The sequence below is a fragment of the Loxodonta africana genome, chromosome 6 (genome assembly GCF_030014295.1).
Source record: "Loxodonta africana isolate mLoxAfr1 chromosome 6, mLoxAfr1.hap2, whole genome shotgun sequence".
In the NCBI taxonomy this organism is placed as follows: domain Eukaryota; kingdom Metazoa; phylum Chordata; class Mammalia; order Proboscidea; family Elephantidae; genus Loxodonta; species Loxodonta africana.
In genome coordinates this window covers 4,934,264-4,959,383 of record NC_087347.1, presented here as the reverse complement: position 1 = coordinate 4,959,383, position 25,120 = coordinate 4,934,264, and the positions used below count along the sequence as shown (strand labels likewise).

The window sequence follows — 25,120 nt, the reverse complement described above, 5'->3', positions numbered from 1 at the left end:
AACTAATTTTCTGAGTGATGAGAATTTGATCAAACTGAAAAGAGGGGACTTCTAGGCCTTTGAAATTGCCAGGTGTTTCTCATTAATTTGCACTAAGAAATAAAGTCTAAATTTAGGGCTGAGTTTTTTGTTGTTGTTGTTTTTAATTTCTTAAAGGAATACAGAACTAATCCTTGTTTTTGTTGTCTCACGACAATTTGCAAACTCTGCCCTGATTTCTGCAGGACTCACTGGCGGAGGCCGAAGAGAAGTATAAGAAGGCGATGGTTTCCAATGCTCAGCTGGACAACGAGAAAACGAACTTCATGTACCAGGTGGACAACCTAAAAGACACGTTGCTGGAGCTGGAGGAGCAGCTGGCTGAATCCAGACGACAGTATGATGAGAAAAACAAAGTAAGCTGTGGTATGGTAGTAGTGTTGTTGTTAGGTGTCATTGAGTCAATTTCTACTCTTAGCAACCCCATGGGACAGGGTCAAACTGCCCCGCAGGGTTTCCTAGGCCATAATCTTTATAGAAGCAGATGGCCAGATCTTTCTCTCGAGGAGCTGCTGGGTGGGTTTGAACTGTCAACCTTTTGGGTAACAGCAGAGTACTTAACCAGGTTTCCTTATAAAGGATAACAGCCAGACAGATAGAGATACAGATATAGGTGTGTGTGTGTGTGTGTGTGTAAAAAACCAAAACCCACTACCGTCAAGTCGATTCTGACACATAGCAACCCTACGTGACAAAGTAGAACTGCCCCACAAGGTTTCCAAGGCTGTAAATCTTTTACAGAAGCAGACTGCCACATTTTTCTCCCGTGGAGCAACTGGTGGGTTCAAACCACCAACCTTTTGGTTAGCAACCGAGCACTTTAGCAAATGCACCCCCAAAATCCAGAATCAAACCTACTGCCGTCGTGTCAATTCCAACTTATAGTGACCCCATAGGGTTTCCAAGGCTGTAAATCCCTACGGAAGCAGACTGCCACATCTCTCATGCCCCACCCCTGCAAAAAAAAAAAACAACCCATTGCTGTCAAGTCAATTCCGACTCATCGTAATCCTACAGGACAGGGAAGAACTGCCCCACAGGGTTTCCAAGGAGCGCCTGGTGGATTCGAACTGCCGACCTTTTGGTTAGCAGCCGTAGCTCTTAACCACTGCACTACCAGGGTTTCCCAGGGCCCCATATATATATGTATAAATGTATGTATGTGTGTATATACGTGGTTCTCCAATTGTCCAGGAAGCTCAAACATCTGAGAGTAAGAATACCAAGTTCTTTGCTGAGTTGCTTGAAATGTTGATGTGTGTAATTTCAACATGTAAACTAGAGACAGTTTTACTAAGAGAAAAATTAGTATTTTAGATGTAGTGTAAAAACATAAACATGAAGAAGCATGCCTATAAAATAACCAACGCATTTGTGAGTAAACCACAATTAGCTGAGTCAAGGTTTTCCTGAGATGTACATTCCCTATTTTGCATTTTGTTGTCTGCTACAAATGTCAAGGATTTTAAGGAAATCATACTCATTTGTTTCCTGAGAAAAACCACAGTTACTCTATTTAAGAATCTAAACATCTTTATTAAGCTCAGAGAAGGGTCTGCTGTTAGATGAACTTTGTTTAAGGGTGATCTCTCTCCATCTTTAGCTCCGGTTTTCCTTCTTTGTAGGAACTTGAGCGGGAAAAACATGCCCACAGCGTCCTGCAGTTCCAGTTTGCTGAGGTGAAGGAGGCCCTGAAGCAAAGAGAAGAAATGCTTGAAGTAGGTAGCATTTTCCTGTTTCGTCTTGGACTTTGTAGTATTTGTTGGTTCATTACTAAAGTTAACACTTTTCTTCAAAAATTGAGTTTAGGCCCATTCTCTGTGTCTCAACTTCAAGAGACAGTCCCTGTCGTTGGTGAAGAGTCATCTCATTCTTTGATGGTGTTGTGTTTTGGGAAGATGTGCAAGGTAGAATAACGGCCCCCCAAATATGTCCACATCCTAATCTCCAGATACTGTGAACGTGTTTCCTTACACGGTGGAGGGACTTTGCCAGTGTGATTAAGTTAGGGACCTTGGGATGGGGAGATTATCCTGGGTTATCTGGGTGGGCGCAATGTGAAAAGACAAGAGTCCTTGCAAGAGGGAGGCGGGAAGGTCAAAGGCAGGAATAGGAGATGGGATGATGAAGCAGAGGCTGGAGCGATGTGAGGATGGGGCCACAAGCCCGGGAAGTAGGTCGCCTCTAGAAGCTGAAAAAGGCGAGGAACGGATTCTCACCTAGAGCCTCCAGAAGGAACGCAGCCCTGTCCACACCTTGATTTTAGCCCCGCAAGACTCATATTGGACTTTGGACCTCCAGAACTATCAGCAAATAAATTTGTATTATTTTAAGCCTCTAAATTTGTGATAATCTGTTACAGCAGCAATAGAAAACGAATGCAGAAGGTTGTTTTTGTTTCCTAAACTTAATCAGTACTTTCACTAGTTTCTTTGTGTAAGTAAGAATTCACCTAAGCAGGGAGTAGAACGAGGGGGAGAAACCTGGAGCGCAGACGGTGAATTCAGGGTTAATGAGTTAAAATGGCGCCTGGAGTGTGGACTTAGTGACGACCAGCAGAGCACTCAGCTTATCTGGCACTGGAGTTTTCCTTCCTGTTTAACTCTTTATCTGCTTTCTTTCTATCTGTTCCTATCCCTCAGGAAATCCGACAGCTACAGCAGAAACAGGCGAGTTATATCAGGGAAATTTCTGATCTTCAGGAAACGATAGAGTGGAAGGACAAAAAGATAGGGGTAGGACCCTTACATCTTTGAAAATCCATTCAGTTGGGCAGTTGGCTTGGCAGATTTCCTACTTTCAGAGCGTTTGGTTTGCAAAAAGCCTGTGCCAGTGTGCGTGCCCCGCCCCCAAGGAACACTGAATTATGGTGAATTCACCGCCTCACCCAAATTGGCATTAACTCAGCTTGAAGCTGACTGTAAGCATGAAGGTTCGCGCTCTGCCAGCACTGACCCAGCTAGCCCTGGCTGCGCTGTGAGCAGACTTGAAATCTGTGGAGTGCGGGAGGCGCTCTGCAGCAGGGCTGACGTGCAGAGGCTCGGAACGTGCTAGAATTCCCTGCCCGGTGTGACTGTGCTTTCTCACAGAGTTTGAGGAAGCTGCAAGGTGGCAGGTGCAATGTCTTACGTATGTCCACCTTGAAATGTACCCCGGGAAGACCACTCAGGCCCCCCCTCCATGAGCAAAGGGAAACTCACCAGCATTGAGGCAGGGAAGAAGAGGAGGAAAGGAACCCCACAAAGTAACTGCTACAATAAAAAAAAAAAAATACTAACAAATGGCTCCCAAAAAGTAGGCTGTGGGGCTGCATAGCTCCTGAGAAAAGCCGTGGACCTCTGGGCACATCACCGTGCGTTCTCGTCCTGAAGCTGCACCGTGTTCCCACTCGGATGTGCTCGTCCACACCTGGGTAGGGTTTTTGTGTGTGGTTCTGCTTTAGGACCACTTTAAGTTTGTATTTGTGACAACAAATGACAAAAATCAATGTAGAAGAATAGTCTACAGAAAGTGCTAAAACTGCTGTTATTTTGGGGGTTCCTAAACATTTCTTCCCTCTATTCCTTATTTATCCCTCATTTAAATGGGTACACCGCTTCTGTTCGTTCTCTGACGCAAAGCTGTGAAGCCACAGACCGAGCTAGAAATGATGCGAATAGAATCATCGCCCGTGCCTCGCACTCTGCTGCTGGGCTTCAGAATGTCAGACTCTTTCTGGGAGCAGGAACTAGAACGTTCTTTGGTTTGCATGAACTAAGAGAAGCTTAATTGCCTGCATTTTGTCTGTATTTCTAAGCATGTTCTATCTAACGTCCTAAAACTCTGTTAATGTTGTGCAGTACAGTACGAGCCTACTTCTTCTCCCTGCTTCTTAAGTTCTCTGCTTACCTGTATGACTCTTCTCTCTCTCTTCTCTGCTGCTGCACGCTCAGGCCTTAGAGAGGCAGAAAGAGTTCTTTGATTCCATAAGGAGTGAACGAGATGATCTTAGAGATGAAGCAGCCGTGCTCAAACAGGAACTGAAGGTATGGAGCCAAAGGAGAGTTTAAAAACATCCAGGGGACAACAGCCAATTCTGGGATGCCCAAGAATGAGAGAGAGAGAGAGAGAGTGTGTGTGTGTGTGTGTATATGGTGTTAATTGATTCTGTGTCATTGATCTTAGCTCTGTGAACCAATTCAAATATAAGATTAACGGAGAATGAAGAGGAAATGTAGGCTCAGTGGGGTCTGCCTGCCCGTGGCCTCTGACACATGCAAGCGTCGAAAACAGCTCTGATTTCCAATTTTTTGTTATGCTGTCTCGATTCTGTCTCATACTCATTAGTAAATTATTCAGGACATTATTAAAATTTAGAAAGCTTGTTTGGTTCTTTTTAACAAAGCCTCAAATTTAAGGACTTCTCTAGCTGAACAAAGTCTTAGGTGAGTGGTGGAGAAGCCCAAGCTAACCGGACTGTGAGACACCTCGGAGTGCAGGAGGGGGAAGCTTCTGGTCCTCTTAGGCCCACACCAAGGAGTTATCAGCTGCTACCCGGACACAGAGTCGAAAGCCAGTGGGCAGCACTGGGGCCAGAGGTCAGAGTGGGTTCCCAGAGCCCCGAGGAGGCAGTGGTGAGCGAGGGCATGGCCGTGGGACCATGCCTGAGAAGCCAACGGGAATGTAGGTGTGCTGCTATGCTCCAGGGTCGCACCCCAAGCCATAAACCACAGGGCACAGGCTTAGACCTAAGGCTCACTGGCCTGGATGGTGGGTTCCCAGGAAGGTACCCGCTCCTCATGTACTCACTCGCCTCAGGTGGCCCCACCCTGACTTAATGATGTGAGGGCAGTGCTGGGGGTTCCTGCCGACAACAGAGAGACAGCTGTGGGCGGGGAGGTGGGAGTGAGTGGTCGATGGTGAAGGAGGGTCCTGGGGTGAGGAAGGAAAGCCGTTCTCAAAGTGTTTCCCTACTAGGTGAGCCCAAGTTCTATTTCTTTGAATTTTCTGAGCATTCTAGCCACCATCTTAAACCCACTGCTGTCCAGTCAATTCTGACGCATAGTGACCCTGTTGGACAGAGTAGAACTGCCCCATAGGCTTTCCAAGGCTGTACTCTACGGGAAGCAGACTGCCACATCTTTCTCCCACAGAGCAGCTGGTGGGTTCAAACCGCCAGCCTCTCAGTTTACGGCCAAGCGCTTTAAACACTGTGCCATCAGGGCTCCTAGCCACCATCTTAATCCCTTCCGTATCATCAGTTCGGTTCAGTCTTTTCAGGAACCCATCCATATTTCTTTCATCATCTCAGTCTCTCTTTTTAAAAGATGCAGCCGGGTCTCAGAATTAAGGGTCACTCTGCATTGCTCTGCTTGGTGCTCCAGCTTGTGGAAGCTCACAGGCCGCGACCTCTGGCTAAAAAGGATGCCTGTGGACAGGACCTTGTCACCAGCGAGTTGAGACATGGAGTGGAACACGTGCCTCAGGGTTGTGTGTCTTGGTAGCGTGGTTGCCGATGTGGTGCCATAGCACTGCCCTGTCTGTATGAAATGGCCTTTACTTCAGGAGGGACAGTGTCTTACTGCTGCTACTGTTACTGTTATTATTACCAAAACAGAGTTGAACCCAGCATTGTTCAGGGAGTGTTACGATAAGCCTGTTTTTATCCCCAGAAACATGGAATAATCCTCACTTCAGAAGTAGCTGCCAATGGAGAGGCTTCAAGCACTGTCAATAGTGTCAGCCACCAAGATGCCACGAAGATGACAGAAGAGTTACGCGCCCTCAAGTCGCCAGGAGACGGGACGCTAGGTAAGTATTTGCCTGGGTTGGGTCTTCCCACCTCTCCAGTCAGCATCGACTCACCTTCCATGCCTTGTTAGCATTCAAGTCATCACCACTCATCAGTTAACAGTCACGTGGCATGCCGTCTGTCTGTCACTTCACGGGGCGCCTCCCAAGCGGCAGGCTGGCCCAGTGTGTCTTGGCATGCCCCTCCCCTGTGTTCATCACCGATGGCTTCAGTCACGTTGCTCTCGCTTCTCACAGCTGGCCCACGAGACTGTGAACACAGGGAAAAGAGGCTCAAACTTAAGGGCGATTTTGACAGTAACTGCGTGGTTTTTCCTCGGTTACATATCAAGTATGGCCTTTTTAGGGTATTCCATTACGGAAGGGAGCAAAGAGCAGAAGAGTTGAGGCTCTCAGGAAGGCATGTCTGTGATACGCCCAGCACGCTCCGTGCTCCGCCACGTGTTCTGACGTGCATGGTGCCGCGGACAGTGGGCTGGCACCTGAGATGGGCCACCCGTCTCTCGGTTGCCATTCTAAAGCCACAACATGAGATGGACAGGTGGCACTCGGCAGGAACATGACCGGTGCAGAGGAGGCTGCTTACCAAGGAGACTCTGAGCGTACCTGCCTGTGTCAGAGGTCGTACCCCCTTTCTATTTAAACATTTTTGCCTCTTGGCCAGAGGTAGTACCCCCACTTTGTATTTCCTGTGTTGCTCCTGGAAGAACATAAACCGGGGGGTCCCACAGATTGCAGATGTAGCTTATACAGTTTGCATTTATCTGGAAAGGTCCACTGATTCATGCCCCTCCAAGGACTGTTTGTCTCAGTATCTGGCTTTGAGGCCAACCTTCTGATTCTGGGGTCCAGCCTCCGGTTGCAGCCACAAATAAGGTCTCACATGTCCTGGTTCCAGCTTTTTAAAGTGAGGCTGGAATGAGGTCAAGGTCTGTGACTCTAATTTCAGTCCAGAAGCTTTCATCCTATTTCTTTTTATTTATGGACACGTAGAAGCCCGCAGGCCCCAGATTCTCCAGATTTGCTTCCCAGGGAGGCATCGCGTTGTCTTTATGATGATCTCGGTAATTAAAGAAACGCAGCTCCTTTAACTGCATCAGGATGGTCGAAAGAAAATCAGTAATTAATTTCCATCCTACCTTTATTTTAGCTACCCGAGCAGCTAGGAGTTTGAGCGTGCTATTCTTGTTCAAACATAGGTTTTTTAAACCTTTGACAACCATTTGTAAAATACTGAAAGAATCAGAAATAAGTTTTGGACAGGGTTTACCAAGTGTTTTTTTGATCACATATGCTTATCGGTAAAAAATTAGGGGAATGTCCCCACGTGTATTTTTAATTTATGCGTGTATTCTATTTCATTAGCATAAGATGTGCAGTATAAGACAAGCGCGGTAATAGAAATTTTAAAGGGGCTAAGTAAAACTAACTCTAAATAGAAGTTCTGATGTTTTTTGCCCATTTTCCCTGGAGAAAATACACCCCCTTGTGGAGACCATGAGGTTATAAAGTTACCAAATTTGACTTTCAGTAGGATGGTATCTAGTACGATGGAGTTATGTTTGTTTGGAGAACCCAAAATATAACTGTTCGTTCCAAAGCAGTGATATGTTCTTTAACTGTTGAATTGTTGATTGTTTAATTAAGTGGCCATCTTGATCTTAAGCACTTGCCTCCTGCTGGAATTTTTTCTAGTCCCTTAGGAATGGAGCAAAAATGTTTTTGGGGCACAGACTTGAGATGTTGTCTCAGGAAGACATACATTGATTGGGTGGCGGAAGGTGGATTTCTTTTTACATCATATGAGGTATTTTAAAAATATTGTCCTTGAGGCTGACCTTGAGGCTGAATTTCTTAATGTGAATTGAATGTCCTGTTAAAAAGTCCCTTAGAAGCCCCTTTGGGGCTATGTGATACGTGTGTTGCCATTTGACAGCTGAGGAAGTGTGAGTAGTCCAGATGTGCACTTAGAAATGAGAACAGGGAGCCAAACCTAAGTCCATCGTTAAACCTCAGCATTTTGGATTGTTTTGCGGCCTGATCTGAAGCCCTTTCTATTGGTTAAAACGTAACATCACCTTTAAAAAAATCACTTCATGCAAGATGGCACCAGAAACCACCCTGGCCTTTCAGCTGGTGGCGGTGGCCTTTGCTGATCAGGAGCTCACTAGTGTAGCTGCTGCCCTGCCGCACGGAACTGGCAAAGGCTTCTGTTCTTTTGGCTCTTGATGATTCTCACTCTTTAGGCACGGGCTTGGGTGGGAATTAGGACATGTGTTTACATTTGGTATGTATCAAGTGGTCACCACATCATGTGGTCCCTTCAATTTTCTCAATGGTCTTTTAGGAAGAGCCAGTGACGTGGAGGTGAAAAATGAAATGGTGGAGAATGTGGGGAAAGGAGAAATCTTACAGAATACTGAGCAAGAGCGGCACAAAGAGGACAGAGGAAAGGACTGTGTGGACATAGAGGGATTACGTCCTAGTGAAAATACCGAGGACCAGAAAACCTCTGAAGACAAGGCCTCATCCCCGGAAACATTAGCAAATGCAGAAAATGAGGAGCAGGTCATGAATACATTAGACGATAGGACCAGGGCTTCCCCTGAGGAACCCAAATGCTTGAGTGATTTAGGGAGTCAGAGCCCAGACCCTGTGGTTGAGCAGGACGGTGGTAGTGCCCTGGATATCAAAAATGAAAGGGAAGAATCTGCAGAAAAGCAGGAAAATGAAGAACAAGAGGATTTTAAAACCAACTTGGGAGAGGTTAGCACAAAACCGTGTCAGGAATCTGTTCCTTTGCACACACCAGACGTTGAAAGGGCAAGTGGTACAGACGCTGGGGGGCAGTGTGGGACCCCTACAGAGAGTGTAGTAGAGGCAGGGGTAGCTAACGTGGAGGAGCACATGGGCCCAGTGGCCTCAAGTCCTCCAAAATGTAGTGAAGACCCAGTGAATCAGGATGAAAATCATACGGTAGATGCCCCTAAAGACCCAAGCACAGAGTGTAGCTTGGAGAAGGAAATCACCAACCAGGAAGTAGCAGAGCCCAAGGAGGCCCCAACTCAGAGTGCAGAAGTAGGTAGGGAGCACAGTGAAGATGAGGATGAAATGAAATCAGTGGATGAGAAACCCACAGAAGGCCAAACCATTCCTTGTTCTCCAGCAGCCAAGAGCAACCATCAGAAAGCAATGGGTGAAGGTAAGGTGGATAGTGGAAGTGAACCCCTAGATCTGAAAGAACGTGATGAAGAAAAGGCCAGCCAACAGGGAGAGACCTTGGACTCATCACAGAAGAAGGCAAAGAACAAGAAGAAGAAAAACAAGAAGAAAAAGTCGCCAGTCCCTGCAGACACCTGTAACGATGTTAAGGCAGAGTTAACGTTTCAGAACACAGATTTCAGTGAAGTTAAGGAGGAAGCAGAGGCCAAATTAACTGACAGCAAAGCCGCAGGAGAAGCCCACAATGAGGTAACTAAAGATGCAAAACAGAAAGTGGTATCAGGGAGCAGCGAGAATGTTGAGGGTCTAGAAAGTCCTAAAACTGAGTTGAATGGGAAACTTAACCCAGAAGATGATGCTGTAACAGGTAAGGCGGGGGAAGGAATCGCTGATAGAGACGCACTAGATTTTGAAAACGATACAATTCAGTCATCAGGCACTAGTGCTAGTGAAAAAGAATTAGATGCAAGTATTACAAAAGAGAATGCCGGAAAAGAGGGTGCTGCTCAGAGCAGTCCTCTGGAGCCAGAGGATGGAGATGTGTGTGCTAGACCCTCCGAGGAAATTAGTGATGTCTCCCAAACAGAAAGCGCAGTGACGTGTGTGACATCAGAGCATCCAAGTCAGACAGTGGAGAAAGTGTTAGAGAACGTTAGTCTAGGAAACGATGACTCCTCGGCACCAGCAGGAGAGCTGGGGGACTTCGAGTCAGAACGCAAAGAAGATACGAGAGGTGGCAGTGAGAAGACCAAAAGCAAAGAAGATTGTACCATGTCCTGAGCCAAGGCAGAAACAGAAGGGCAGCTGGTGAGGTGGAGGCTTAGAGAGGACCGAGGACTTTGCACAGTAAGTCACATTGTCAGGAGGCGCTTGTCTTTTCTCTCCGCTGGCGATATGCATACAAAGCTCTAACTCAGTATAAACACACTGTGTGGCAATCAGCCGCCAAGTTACCTACTCTTTTGCATTGTCGACTGTTCACCTTTAGATTTCTATCCAATCATTACGGTTATCACCCAGATTAGGAGGACACACGTCTTCGTTGTAACTGAGAGCATTCCAGGGGTATCAGCCAATAATGTACACTGTTGCTTCTGTTCTTGCTTAAAATCAGAATAAAAATGTTGAACTTCTGCCTTAGGCTGATGTGAACGTGGACACTCTTGACCAAATAAATCAGCATCTGACAGAAAGGACCAAATTGAATTTTGAGATTTCCGTGCTGTGAGTTTAATGGATGCTGAAATTGATTTGTCTCATTCAGATATATGTACTTTCATATTTGGTTTTAACATGTACGTTATAACCTGTATGGTGTTTTCTCTAAAGGAGACAAACGGCCAGATAGCATGTAGGTCACCAAATGATAAAATACACACCTTAGGATAACAGTTGGTCATTTTAGGGATAATGAGTAAACACCTTCAAGTACAGGAGAGATCTGGTTTACCTTTACCTCACAGAAGTATTGTATTTCAAACCAATACTTTTGGACCTCATTGTTGATGGGACCTGAATTCATTTTGTAGGAGATTTTGACTTCACTTTATGCTGATTATGTACCAAATTCATTGTATGCAACGATTCTATTTTTTTTTTTTTTTAATTCTGGAAGAGACATATGTTGAAATTGCATTCCCTCTTGCACTGAAGTATTTGGGAAGGGCAGAGCCATTAAAAAAACTTTTTTTTTAACCTTAAAATTCCTCCTCTTTCTGTTTGAGCGTCTACTCATTCTTCAGAAGAGCCTTACAAAAGGTCACTGATCTTGCTAATTAGACTGTAACAGGGGTTTTTAAATAGTTGAATCATTCGGGGTATTTTGGTATAAATACTTTCATTTGCTGTTTTTCCATGCATTCTTACTGGAAACTTCTTGTGTTGATCTGCCTGAAGGGAATATATATTTTCTATATAAAGAAGCATTTAGAAAAATAATTGTAAAATGTTGAGATCACAAGGGAATGTACATCATGAATGCTGTTGACACTTTATGAGATTACGTGACTTCGTATTACTGTTATGAGATATAATTGAGTGCACCAAGACCAAAAGCTCAATAAAATTTGAAGCAACTGTGTTATTATGTGATGGAAATAAAAACATTTTGTAATTTTAAGACCCTGTGATTCCACTCTCTGGCTGCTTGAGGTCTGATTCTGGCCACTGTTACACATAACACATCTTTAAAGTAACGTCTCCTTCTGGGAGCTAAGTCTCCCTTGGGGCTCTGCGCAAGACTAACGCCCGCTGCCCTTCATAAGTACTGAGTGGTCTTCCTTCTGGATGTCTAGACCAGGGCTGATGTTGGACCATCCCTGGAGAGCTGAGAAGATCATCACTCGAATTGTGTGCTGTGGCTCTAACAAGGAACCCTAGCTGAGCAAGGTCTCCATTCTGTCGCTTTGCTATTTGTATGTCCCAGTACTTAAGACTGTTTTTTGAACGGTATGATGAAAAGGGCAAATAAACCTTGACTATTTTTGTGTAAATGTCTTGAGGTGGAGGATATTGGGCATGATAAATCCTCTCCAGTTATGCCATATAAATGGAAAAATATCAGGTTTGCTGGAGATTCCAGCCCACTGGCTGTAAAGGGCTTTATAGGGTTTTAGTTTAGGTCCCTAACATCAAAATTGTCCTCACACCGCCTTGGAAAACAGCTCTCATTCCCACTCTTAAAGCTTTCTTGGGAAGTGACTCAACAAGCCAGGTCACTAGCTGGTGAAATCACTGACCCGTGTAAGCTCTTTCCTTTCTTTCCCACGTTATTCAAGAGCACATTTATGGATATGATGACAGACTTCTCATCCCTCAGCTCAGCCATGAGCAGTCTGTTACTCACTCACTGACGCATTCGTTTAGTTAGTGAGCATTTTCAAACCCTTTGTATCTGGAAGGCACTGTGCTAGTGAACAAGCAGATGGGACTCTGTGGGGAGTGACAGCTGAGAATCAGGAAGTGGGCAAAAACGAGACATCTGAAGAGCCAAGCCATTTCTTGCTCATTGAGAGGGCTTCACTGCAGACATTGATTACCAGGCTTCAAGAGTGTAATGACATCACAGCCCAGCATAGTCACTCATGTTCACAGTAAAGGCCTTTTTGTTATGTCATTGTTAGGTGCCATCGAGTCAGTTCTGACTCACAGCGACCCTACCCACAGCAGAAAGAAACACTGCCCGGTTCTGCGCCATCCTCTCAATTGTTGCTGTGCTTGAGCCCCTTGTTGCAGCCACCGTGTCCGTCCATCTCATTGAGGGCCTTCCTCTTTTTTGCTGACCCTCTACTTTCCCAAGCATGAGGTCCTTCTCCAGGGACTGATCCCTCCGATAACATGTCCAAAGTATGTGAGACGCAGTCTCGCCGTCTTTGCTTCTAAGGGGCATTCTGGTTGTACTTCTTCCAAGACAGATTTATTCATTCTTTTGGCAGTCCGTGGTATATTCGGTATTCTTTACCAACAACACAATTCAAAGGCATCAATTCTTCTTCAGTCTTCCTTATTCAGTGTCCATCTTTTGCATACATATGAGGCCCTTTAGTGATCAAGAAATCGTTAAATTCAGTATACTCAGTTTAAGTAGGATGGAAATATAGAAGCCAATGTAGGAAGATTTCAATGTCAAAAGATAAAACTCAGACAGGAATCAAAAGGCTATTATTTGTCAACCACATTCCCAAAGTAACTTAAGTCCCTGAAATGTTATAATAATACAGAACAGAGCAAAACATTTAGGACTGACACCTTCAACTCAAAAACCTTGGGTATTTTTCAGCCCCAAACCAGAACTCGGCTACAGTACATAAAACGTAAATCTCCCTTCAAAAATATGCTTAAGTATAATTGTAGATATATATAGGAAATAGGGAAAGGTAACTGAGACTTTTTAATTACAGGTTATTATTTCAAAATATGCAAAGGTTGAAAGCAGTAATGTTTTTTGAGGAGTTTTTAAGAACTGTGTCGAGAATGCATTGCAGTGACGACCTTCTATAATTTTTAGTCTCTTTACTTACAGAAGACCTTACAACCTGAACTTGTCAATTTCCGGGCTCACCGGGACCCTGGAATGCCAATTCTGGGGGGTTTAGGTGGTTCCAGGTTCCTGTTCTGTATTGAGAAACCTTTCCTAGGAGACTGCGTTGTACAGTGAGTCCCCTCGGCCATCGAGTCAAGGGAACACAAGAGTGAGATTCATTCCAAATGTTTGGGCACCTGAAGGAAAGGAAGGAAGGGTTTTGTTTGTTTGTTGTGTTCAGAATATGTACTTGATCAGTGCAGTGATTTCTGGGGGAAAAATTCTTTTCCTCTTCCCCTTACTCCCTCTCTACTGCTCCCCTTACCTCAAAGACATACGTATTTTGGGAGATGTGAATGGCTCCCACTCTTCAGCTGGACTCAAGCCCAAGGTTACCGAATATAGGGGGATGGTTCCCTTCTGCCCAGGCCCCTTGGGCCCTGTAAATAGGAGAAAAGTCTTCTCCAGCAACCTGTCCATGTTCTGCCTTCTGCAAGCACTGGAGTCCCTGGTGCTCCCTGGGTGGCACAGGCAGTTTGTGATTGGCTGCTTACCCAAAGGTTGGCGGTTCAAACCCACCTAGCAGCTCCATGGAAGGAAGGCCGGGCACTCTGCTTCGGTAAGGATTACAGCCAAGAAAACCCTATGGGGCAGTTCTACTCTGTAACACATGGGGTGGCCATGAGTCGGGGGGCTGACTTGATAACAGCTGACAACAGGAGTCCCTGGGGTGGGAGGCCGGCCTTGGGGAAGATGAAACTAATCCCTGTGAGGAAGGAGTACAGAAAGCTTCGGTTAGTGGGGTTCTACAGAGGCCTCACCTCCCTTTGTGGATGCAGAGGGAAGACGATGCTGCTTGTCGGTGGAGGGAAGAGACTGTGGCCCGCCATGGCTGAGATGAAGCCACAGAATGAAAAATACATTCTAGAAAATACGTTATTATGGGGTCTCTATGAGCAAGCCCTGGTGGCACAGTGGTTAAGAGCTCAGCTGCTAACTGAAAGGTCAACAGTTCAAATCCACCATTGGTTCTGTGGGAGAAAAGATTACAGCCTAGCAAACCCTATGGAGGAGTTCTGCTCAGTCCTGTAGGGTTGTTCTGAGTCAGAACCGACTTGACAGCGCCCAGTAACAACATGAGCAAGCTCCCTCCCCTCACTGAACATGGTCCTAGAACCTGCCTCTGGGATTTGTGAGGGTTAAATCCAGGCAGGACCCTTAAAAGTGCTGGCGTTCAACAAACTGCTTCTTGTTGCTGTTAGTGAACCTCGCTCTCCCCATGGACAGACAAGCTCCTGACGGGCAGACGGACCAGCCAAAGGGACAGACGTGGGGCATGTGGGCTGGGAGAACCCCAGTTCTCGTTTCCTGCCAGAGCAATTTTTCACAAAACCATTCTCATTTCATGGGTCACAAACGAGTAGAAGAAAATCGGTTGGAATTTGATATATAAAGGCCAGATTTAAGAAAAAAAAAGTAATCCTTTCACAATATTACTAAACTACCTTTAATCGCCAACTAACTTTAACCTCCCAGTATGAAAGATAACCCTAGATTTGGGACAACGTGACTTCATCTTCTAAAAACTGCAGTCACCGTCTTCAAATGACTAGTTTGTGTCTGTTTATAAACTGAATGTTACAGGCCCAAGAGACCAACGCTCCTGGCCAAGTTAAAACAGGCAGTGATAGATTTCCAGTGATCTCCTTAAGTATACGATACGTCCGTGAGGTGCCACCGCTTATCCAACTGAGTAGGCTTAATTTTGCTTCTTTTTCCATTTCCTTTCAACTGCTTCATTTTTGTTTTCTTCCTCAACTCTGGTTTAAAATTTCTCTTCTTTCAGAGTTTCACCCCTCTCTCTGTTTTTCATATTCTCACTACCGAAGGTCACGTTACCCTTTTTTTTTTTTTTTGGCTAGCACTGTTATTACATTTTAACATTATTTTCCATCGGCTATTGGGGATATTTGAAGTCTTTTAAAGAAAAGTAATAATAAAGTTGTATAGTAGATATGTGAGCTTCAAGATCACTTTCTGGTGTACTCAGTGTTCCTTGCGATGCCTGTAGTTTGTGTGTCTGAGAGTATGAAATATGTAAGATAAAAATGAAAATCGATATTGAATAAAAGAGCTGGGTTTATAACTACAATTTTTTGTTTGTTTGCTTCAGTTTGGGTGAGTTCATGGAAGGGAACAAATGAAATATCTGTTAAGAGCAACTTGATTGTATATAACTTAAAACGGACCTCAAATGAGCCATAAATTTAATTTACCTTATGTTTAAAATTTCCTGGTTTTCTTTTGTAATTCTGCCTTTCAGAATAACAGCGTAGGGTCTTTTCTTTGAAACAATTGTGAGAGAAAGTGTGTAAGTTAAATTAGAATGTCGATAGACTATTTTTTTAAATGAAAATGAAGATGCATTTTATATTATTATTTTCATTTCACATGACTGGTCAAGGTTAATTTTTTACTCCCTGAAGAATGTGGAACTAATTCACTCTAGACCGCAGTCCCCTCGTGAGCAAGAGCCTGAGGCCAGGCCCCACTTAGGGACCAAGTTAAATCTGGAAAGACAGCAGAGTGGTTAGGGGGTGCCCCTGAGGCTGGCTGCACCTCCCAACTGTAAGGCCTTAGGAAAGCTGTTTCGGTGCTCTGGGCACTGGGTCATCACCTGTAGAAGGGCACATGATATCCATGCCCACCCACGGGGCTTTGTGAGGGCAAAAGGAGTTAATGGGGTGCACCACCTAGAACAGCGCCTGGCACAGAGTATGGGGGCAACACGTGTCAGCATCTCCACCATCATGCCATCATCGTCCTGACGGTGTGGGATTTTGCCCAAACCACCAGCTCCTCCCCAGGTCTTGGTTTCCCATCCCTAACCTGAAAATTACGTCACTGAAACGGTCCCTTCAGAGACGTGTTTGGGGGTGAAGAGATGCTCACGTACATGCATCCTCACGCATCTGTGTAGAATTACAGGAACCTACGCTATCACTGAATTTTTTCCTGCAGAGAATGACAGCTTTGCGTAACTGTGTCAGCAGACATGTTGTTTACAGACTTCTGATTAGTCCATGTCCAGTCAGAACCCTGACACTGATGAGTATAAGAGAGAGGAGGGATATTTCTGGGGTGTAAGCTTGGGAAGGCAAGACTAGTTAAGATGCTGGGGCTACATCATCGTGATTGTAGGTGTGTTTGTACCTTGCTAACGATGTAAACCATAAGCCTGTGAGATCTTGTGTTGCAGTGTGGTTTCGCCCTAGAGTTCTTGCATGATAACCTAAAGTAGAAGATTAGCCTGTTTGCATGCACCCGGCAGCTGCTCCGGACGCGACAAGCATGTTCTGGGAGGTGACACACACTTCCTTGGCTGGCCTCTCCCCCAGTCCTGTCTGTGACCTCATTCATTGTGGTACGTGTAGAACTACCTTCATCATTAATTTCACTAACCTGATCGATCATTCTTTGGTTTAACAATGCACCAAGGCGCGCCGTACGCGGATTCATCTAAACTTGTGTCTCTCTGATTTCTTTAGATATTAGGTTGAAAAAGCTGATTGATGAACGGGAAAGCTTACTGGAACAGGTAACACTCTTTTCACGTTACATGATGAGTTCTCCACCTGAACGTTCTTGCCTCATCAAGAAACCCCTGACACAGCGTGCCTGAGAGTAATTATCAAGGCAGCCCACGTTCTTAGTCTTCTTATCTAAGTAGAACAGACAAGGGCAGTGGTGGCTCAGCAGTAGAATTCTCGCCTTCCCTGCAGGAGACCTGGGTTCGATTCCTGGCCGGGGCACCTCATGTGCAGCCACCACACACCTGTCCATCAGTGGGGGCTTGTGTGTTGCTATGACGAACGGGTTTCAGCAGAACTTCCAGACTAAGACAGACTACGAGGAAAGGCCCGGAGGGCTACTCCACAAGTCAGCCAGTGAAAACCCGGTGGATCACAATGGTCCAATCCACAAGCAATCCTGAGGACGACACAGGCCTGGGCGGCGTTTTGTTCCATTGTGCGTGGAGTTGCCGTGAGTCAGGGCCAACTCGATAGCAGCTAAAAAAGAACAAGTAGAAAATAAATCATATGAGCTTTAGTGAGGGCGTCTCAGAAAATTCATAGACACGAATTTGCTACGTTTTATTCGAAGTATTAGTTAAAACAAGTACTTGTGTGGAAGGCCTAGATGAGCCACTGAGAGGCAAGGACGTTACTGAGTCATTCCAGACACCGCTTCTCTTATTGGTTCATAAAAGTCAATTCTGTAATCTCTCCTCCTAAGCCATCTCAGGTAGACGTAGGTCTATGTTATTTTACCTTCATTGCTCTCTGCTACCTCAAGAAATACTAAATAGCCCTATTTGGTCTTTTTCATATGTGGAATAGTTACTAGTTCATTCCACAAGACTTAGGAAACTTAATTCCTAAGTTTTCTTCATGCACCTGATGAAATGTGTTTGCCTTACTCTGTACAAGTCTGTTATGTTTTCTCTCAGAATTGGATGAAGCACTAAATATAGTGGGAGAAGTCCACTGAAGTTCCTGTGATATTTTCTAAAAATGTACTATCATAATTCCATGCTTATTTTCTTCAAGCAGCATATACTAGTGGGTCATATTTAATTCGGATCTACTGTGCTTGTGTGTAGGAGTCCTGGTGGCACGGTGGTTAAGAACTCGGCTGCTAACCAAAAGGTTGGCAGTTCAAATCCACCAGCCACTCCTTGGAAACCCTATAGGGTGGTTCTACTCTGTTCTGTAGGGTCTCTGTGAGTCAGAATTGACTCAACGGTAGCGAGTTTGGGTTTTTTGGTTCTCGTGTGGTACGTGTGTTGGGTAGCAAGGCAGGTGATCACCTACAAACGATTCCTCATAAATCAGAACTTTTACCTGAAAAGGGCTTGGAGCACCTCCGTGAGACACCAGAAGGTTCTACAGCCGTGGCTGTTACTGTTACGTGCCCTTCCAACTGCTCTGTATATAGCCATGGCTGTTACGGTTATGTGCCCTTCCAACTGCTCTGTATACAGCCATGGCTGTTACGGTTACGTGCCCTTCCAACTGCTCTGTACACATTTGCCTGCTCTTGGAGAGAGGAGGGGTACGTAGAAGCCAGGACTCCCTGAAGGCTGACAAACCTGAAACTTGACCAAGCCCTGTGAGGAGGCACACAGGTTTGTCGGGGACTCAATTACAGTACTTCCGTGCCCTGGTGGTGTAGTGGTTAAGTGCTATGGGTGCTAACCAAGGGTTGGCAGTTTGAATCCACCAGGCGCTCCTTGGGAACTCCATGCGCAGGTCTACTCTGTCTTATAGGGTCACTATGAGTTGGAATCAACTTGACGGCAGTTGGTTTGGTTTTTTGGGTTTGGTGCCCAGAAGCCTCCAGGTGGCCCTTTTTTGGCTTCTTAGTGAATAAAGCAAAGCTTGATAGCACGCTGATTTGATAACTTCTAGACAAGCATTTGCAAACAGTTAAGCACTCAACTACTAGCCAAAAGGTTGACGGTTCGAACCCACCCAGAGGCACCTCAGAAGATAGGCTTGGCCATCTGCTTCTGAAAAGTCATAGCCTTAAAAACCCCACGGAGCAGTTCTACTCTGCACAAATGGGCCACCATGAGTCGGGATTCGACTCAATGGCAACTAACAACAATAAACATTTTAAGTACTTTATGTACAATCTCCTCTTGAATTCAAGAGGAATTTGAACTTTAGAGAAATAACTTTTCACCCAGAGTTATAAAATAATTCATGCCTGATACTGTAAACATAACTCACTACAGTGTCTATTATACTAATTGATAGAGTTTTTTGTTTTTTACTAATTTTGGTTAATTTCTTTATTAAAGGGAGAAAGACTACCCTTCCTGCCTGCCTGGTGGACTGTAACCTTTTAGTCTATCTCTCTAATGCTTGTTATTATGTAGTCCTTCTCTCTCTGGTGCCATTAAGACACACTACATAGCAGCAAGGTGGGGGCCAATTATACATATGGGGTATTGGTTTTCATTCACACACTGCTTGCTGCTGTCTCTCTGATAGCCTCTAAGCTCAGCTTTTCAGCCTCATTTAGAATACACAAATGAACATATTTTACCCATGGTGTTTTCAGGTTAAGAAACTCAAAGGGCAGCTGGAGCAGAGACAGAAGAATGGCAAGCTAGACAGCTCACGGCCTGAAGGTGACGTCTTAGAAAACGGGACAGACGTGCATGTCATGGATCTACAAAGTAAATAGCAGCTCTCATGTGAAGTAAACACTTCTATGTGTGCTGTTTTTATGATATTTGTCTGGAGGAGAGAAACTGCCATGGCAAAGAGTACCCAGTATTCCCCATACCCGCCCCCCCAAGCCCTTGAGTACAAAAGAGCAAAGGTGCTTCTTTATGGGACAGAGCCAAGAGGGGCAGGTGGCACACAGGGTGCTTCTCTGTAAGCCTGTGAAGTAAAGCGGGTGCCCCAGCGCACTCCAGGAGCCATCCTGTGAAGTACGGATAAAAACCACTTTCCCTGTGAGGGATGCAGGACTCTCTTGATCTGCTGATTGTATGGAAAAATTGAAAGGTATTTTTCTATGCCAGCAAATTAGAAACAGGCTTCCAAAAGAAAACAAACCAGTTTGCTGTCGAGTCCACTTCGATCCATCACGACCCCATGTGTATCAGAGTAGAGCTGTGCTCCAAAGGGTTTCCAATGGCCGTGATCTTTCAGAAGTGGATCGCCAGGCCCTTCTTCTGAGGCATCCCTGGATGGGCTTGAATCAGCAACCTCTCAGCTAGCAATCAAGTGCTTAACTATTTGTGCCACCCAGGGACTCCTAGAAGCAGGCTTAAGGGAGATAAAAGGAGGCCCAGTCTCTCTCTCCCCTCCTCCTACACCCCACCACTTCTTTGCCTTCTTCACTCATGGGTGCTCTCCTATCTGGGATCTGGGTCCCATGCAGAGGGGCAGGGATGCCCCCCCCTAGCGTGGGAACGTGGCAAGAGAGCGCCATCTCCCTGTTCTGGAGCCACAGTCCCGAACGTACAGATTTGTAAGCTAATTATGAAGTAAGGCCTGGTTCCCGGTAACTGTCACTTTACCACTTTAAAGGCCTGAGACCTTAACAGATTTTCCTTCTTCTTTGCCTTTAGGGGATGCCAACAGACAGATCAGCGACCTCAAATTTAAACTTGCAAAATCTGAGCAAGAGATAACTGCATTAGAGCAAAATGTACGTGAACACTTTTGAGCAATTATGGCCAGCTAAACTGATGAACGTCTCAAGTTTGACTGGCTGGAAGTAGCCCCTGAAAGGCTGAGGACAAAGAGAAGCAGAGAGTTTTACAGCCAAAAGAGGTTCTGAGGGGGATGAGTTAAGGCGGCAAGTCTCTCAGTGTATTCCTTAGAGAGAGGAAACATAGAGAAAGGAGATAATTATTAGGGTTTGGCGTGTTATAGTATATACTGATCCTTTATAAGCAGTGGTTAGTTATAGGAAAAAGCTAATAATGGCTTGGAAGTTTCAATAAATTCATTCTTTAAAATAATTCCATTACTTTTTTAAATACGCTTCATGCTGGGACCTCTTCCCACCTGGATTTTTAGCCTTTTCTCCCCAGCCAGGCGTACTCTCCCTGGATTCTAAATTTGGGCCATTCCTGCCTCTAGCGTGTGGGCCCAGTGCAAATTGTGTCCTTACCCATTGCTGTCGAGTCGATTCTGACTCATAGCGACCCTACAGGTGAGAATAGAACTGCCCCATAGGGGCTCTAAGGAGTGCCTGGTGGATTTGAACTGCTGACCTTTTGCTTAGCAGCCGAGCTCTTAACCACTATGCAACCAGGGCTCCAGTTGTGTCCTTACCAACCAAAAACCTGTTGCCATGGAGTTGATTCCAACTCGTGACGACAGCATGTGCGTCAGAGCAGGACTGTGCTCCGTGGGGTTTCGATGGCTGATTTTTCAGAAGCAGATTGCCAAGCCTTTCTTCCAAGGCACCTCTGGGTGGATTGGAGCCTCCAGCCTTTTGATTAGCAGCCAAGTTCATTAACCATTCACACCACTTGGGGACTCTGGCCTTACCAAAGGGGGAGGAAAAAACAGATATCCTTTCCCCTCAGTTGTGGGCATACGTAGCTGGAACTCTCTGAAGTTTTTATAGAAACAAAAACACAAACAGCACCCAGAGAAAGCGTTTTGTGAAGCACAGGCTTTGGTCTCAACAGAGTTCAGGTCTTGAGTCGGCCTTTGCTCCTGTCTCTGACCTCACGCCCTTGACTGGAATGCCGCCCAAGTCTCCTCTTTTACTCTTCTTTCTATTATTTCCTTGCCTTTCCTCCCCGCTCTCCTCCCTCCCCACCCGCCACCCCCAGGAGAGATTAGACTGGAACTGAGGGCCTGGTGGAACCTTTGCCGTACCAGCGTTGTTCTGCCTCAACTTGCCCATTGTGTAACAGAATAATCCCATAAAGGGGCGAGATGGAAGTGAGGGCAGCAAAGGAGTCAGCAGTGTGGGCACACCCTTCTAGATTAGGGTCAAAGGGAAGTAGGTCCTTAGAAGTGTGACTAAGAGGTCCTTCAACGTTATGAATGAATGACCTGCTTGGCTAGAACCCGTAAGATCCATAAATGCTATCCACAATTATTTGCGTGATGTATTTTCCCGTTTTATTACATCACACCCTTTTGATTTCAAATATGACAGCATATTTGGAGAAAGGGAACAGGCCTGTCAATTTATCCACGTGGTTTTTCCTTGTAGGTCATAAGGTTAGAGAGTCAAGTGTCACGTTACAAATCAGCTGCCGAAAATGCAGAAAAAGTAGAAGATGAGCTTAAGGCTGAAAAACGAAAACTCCAAAGAGAGGTAAATTTACTAGGCTGTTTCTAGAAAAAGAATGGGTAATGAATGATAATCCAGCTGGGAACCCAAAGGGAGGATTTATTACAGTTAAATCCGCCGCTGGGTTATTCGCTACGGTAACATCCCAACCCATTCAGAAGCGCCCTGTCGCTGTCAAGTCAGCTCCAACTCTTGGAGACCTGGTCTATAACAAAACAAAATGTTACCCAGCCCTGCGCCATCTTCGTGATTGAGTCCATTGTTGTGGCTACTATATCAATCCATCTCATTGAGGGTTTCCCTCATTTTTACTGACCATTTACTTAGCCAAACATGATGTCCTTTTCTAGTGATTGGTCTTTCCTGATGACATGTCTAAAAGTAAGCAAACCAAAGCCTTCCCCATCCTTGCATCTAAGGAGCATTGTGTTTGTATTTCTTCTAAGACCGATTTGTCCATACTTCCAGCAGCTAGGGTATATTAGATATTCTTGACCAACACTTTAATTCAAATGTATCAATTCTTCTTCTGTCTTCTTTTTTCATTGTCCAGCTTTTGCGTGCATATGGGGCAATTGAATAGACCATGGCTTGGGTTAGGCGCACCTTAGTCATCAAAGTGACATCTTTAAAACCTTAAAGAGGTCTTTTGTAGCAGATTTACCCAAATGTAATGTGTCACTTGATTTCTTGACTGCTGCTTCCAGGGACATTGACTGTGGATCCAAGAATGAAATCACTGACAACTTCAGTTTCTTCTTCAGTTGTTATCTGTCATGACAACATCATGAAGGACCGTACCGTACATAGCTAGGTGGTAATGGAGGTTTTTAAGTGAACCTGAAATCTTTGTCCAAAAAATACATACATACGTACATATACATGTACGTATGTGTGTATTTTTAGGATTTCAGTGGCTCCAAGTTAAAATGTACCTTTTAGCAGGACTGGAGTCTGAGCAACACAGAGCCCTGTTATGTGTGGAAAAAACACGTTCCTCAGAGCTCACAGCCTTTCTTTCCTCTTTGTTTCCAGCTTCGCTCTGCACTAGACAAAACAGAGGAGCTTGAGGTCAGCAACGGCCACTTAGTGAAGCGTTTGGAAAAAATGAAAGCAAATAGGAGCGCGCTCTTGTCCCAGCAGTAAATGCCAGCTCAGAACAGGAAAAGGGTCAGTGAATCAAGAACATTGTTTCATGAGCTTTTCTCTGTTCCTGTCTGGGACGTACTTTTTCCCCCGCCTCACAGAGGAGAGCACCATGGTGAGCAATGGCTGTCTGTGCTCCCAGCCCTTGGTTTACTGGGAGCCGCAGTCACCCAAAGCCTCTGTCTGTAGACCCCAAGCCACGCGGGGCCAACACTCAGAACCTGCAGGTGACCAAATAAGCACACTGGGCCTCACACAAGCTCTGTATCTGGATGGCACGGCAGCCTCTTAACGCTACTTCCAATGGTCATCCCGTGACAACTGAGGTGGGACTTGGTTTTCTGTTCATTGCGTCTTGCTGAAAATTAAGGGGAAATGCTGCAGTGTTGGGACTTCCTTTCATAGCAGAACCTACAATCGGAGCGACTTCAGTAGTATCTCTTAGTCTACGCTTTTCATACACAAAACACTGTAGAGCCACAAGCCATTACCAAGCAAACTCTTTCACTGGAAACAAGGGGATGGTCTTAGAAGTAAAAGTGACCTTAAGAAGACTCTTTACAGGCAACAAATGAAGCTTTTCTAAGGGATTTTTGCATCTGTTCGATTATAAGAATACTTCTTTTCAGGGTAATTAGGCAATAGTTTCACTGAAAATGACTGCTTTTCATTTGCATTATTTAATCCTTATATTTGGAATTGAAGTTGTTAACTTCTTTTAAAGAATGTACTATTAGAAAAATTAAAAAAATGAAATGGGAAAAGAATTTAGCAGTGTGGTCTTTTTTTTTTTTTTTTTTTTTTTCCACTGAGGAGGAAGGTCTTTGTTTAACTAATTTATACTCATCACTTTGTATATTTTAGGTCATCTTTTTATTTCTCATGCATATCAAACAACACCTTTTCCTGTTTTGTTTTTTTTTTTAAAAAAAAAAAAGATACATTTGCTGCATCAGTGCACTTAGAATGACAGGTAAGCTGAAGAAGCAGGAGACCACAGGAAGGACAGTTATGATATCTCCAAGGACAAAAGTAAGAAAGCTTGGCTACTTAAAACACAGACTTTTGATGGGTTTTTGTTTTCTTATTCACATATGTTGTGTTTCAGATGTGGCTGGTTAAGCATGCCATCCTTTCAGGATATTACCAAATGCAGGCCAACACAGATTCATCCTAAACTGTACTTTGTGTTGACACTTTGAGAACGCTCGCACAGAGGACATGGAGTTCCATGTATATAATTAAGAAAACACTTCCAGCAGAGCACTGGGGTCCACCCCCAGCAACACGTCCATCCAGGATGTGTAAGGCTGAACCTCCTTGGGTAAGAGAGAAGGTCGTGTCTCCTTGTGCCGAGGGTATCGTACAGTTCAGACCTTCTTGAGTACCCCGCTAGATAAAATCATCCACTGCCTAACCCACTCGCCAGTGCCTGAGACCTGGTGCTGCTGCTGCCCATTCAAAACCAACGTTGTCATACCGAAGCCCACCTTGCGTTGGTCCCGTGAAATCCCCAAGTCTCCCCAGCAACCTGGAGAACAATCACAGGATGATTTGTTTTAGGGGATTGCCAAGTTTGAAATTGTACTTAGTAAGGGTTAAGAGTTCCAAGTTCTGTTAAAAATACAGCCTGTCAACTTAGGTCCAGTCAGACAGCAAAGACCACTCAGTAATTTGACCAGGGAAAATGTAATACAAAGAATGATCAGCCTGTCACAAGGGATTGACTCTACAGAAGCATGAGAGAGAAGAACTCGAAAGAATGCCTTAGGGTGAAGGGTAAGACTGTACACAACACTGGGGAGGTCAGCACAACTTGACCAAGGCAAGGTCATAGGAGCTTCACAGATACATCCAAACTCCCTGAGGAACCGAGTTACTGGGCAAAGGGCTGGGGACCATGGTCTCAGGAGACATCTAGCTCAATTGTCAGAATGTAGTTCGTAAAGAAAATGTTCTACATCTGACTGTAATGTGTAGTGTCTGGGGTCTTAAAAGCCTGAGACTGGCCATCTAAGATACATCTACTGGTCCCATCCCTGCTGGAGCAAAGGAGAGTGA

At 45.0% G+C, this 25,120-nt stretch overlaps 1 protein-coding gene across 24 annotated transcripts in view; it reads left to right on the top strand.

Annotated features, from left to right (window-relative positions):
• Positions 1–23,398, top strand: part of LRRFIP1 (LRR binding FLII interacting protein 1) — a 155,165-nt gene extending 131,767 nt beyond the window's left edge. For 23 of the 24 annotated variants that reach the window (XM_064286480.1, XM_064286467.1, XM_064286473.1 and 20 more), the window contains 4 exons: positions 225–395; positions 1,665–1,757; positions 5,691–5,829; positions 8,177–11,170. In XM_064286480.1, the coding sequence (XP_064142550.1) occupies positions 225–395; positions 1,665–1,757; positions 5,691–5,829; positions 8,177–9,831 (2,058 nt within the window). In that variant the 3' untranslated portion in view covers positions 9,832–11,170. Of the gene's footprint in view, positions 1–224; positions 396–1,664; positions 1,758–2,681; positions 2,775–3,971; positions 4,065–5,690; positions 5,830–8,176; positions 11,171–16,620; positions 16,671–19,201; positions 19,320–20,222; positions 20,303–21,832; positions 21,938–22,948 lie in introns of those variants that run through there. The other variant, XM_064286484.1, reaches the window with a different exon arrangement.
• Positions 23,399–25,120: the final 1,722 nt, after the last annotated feature.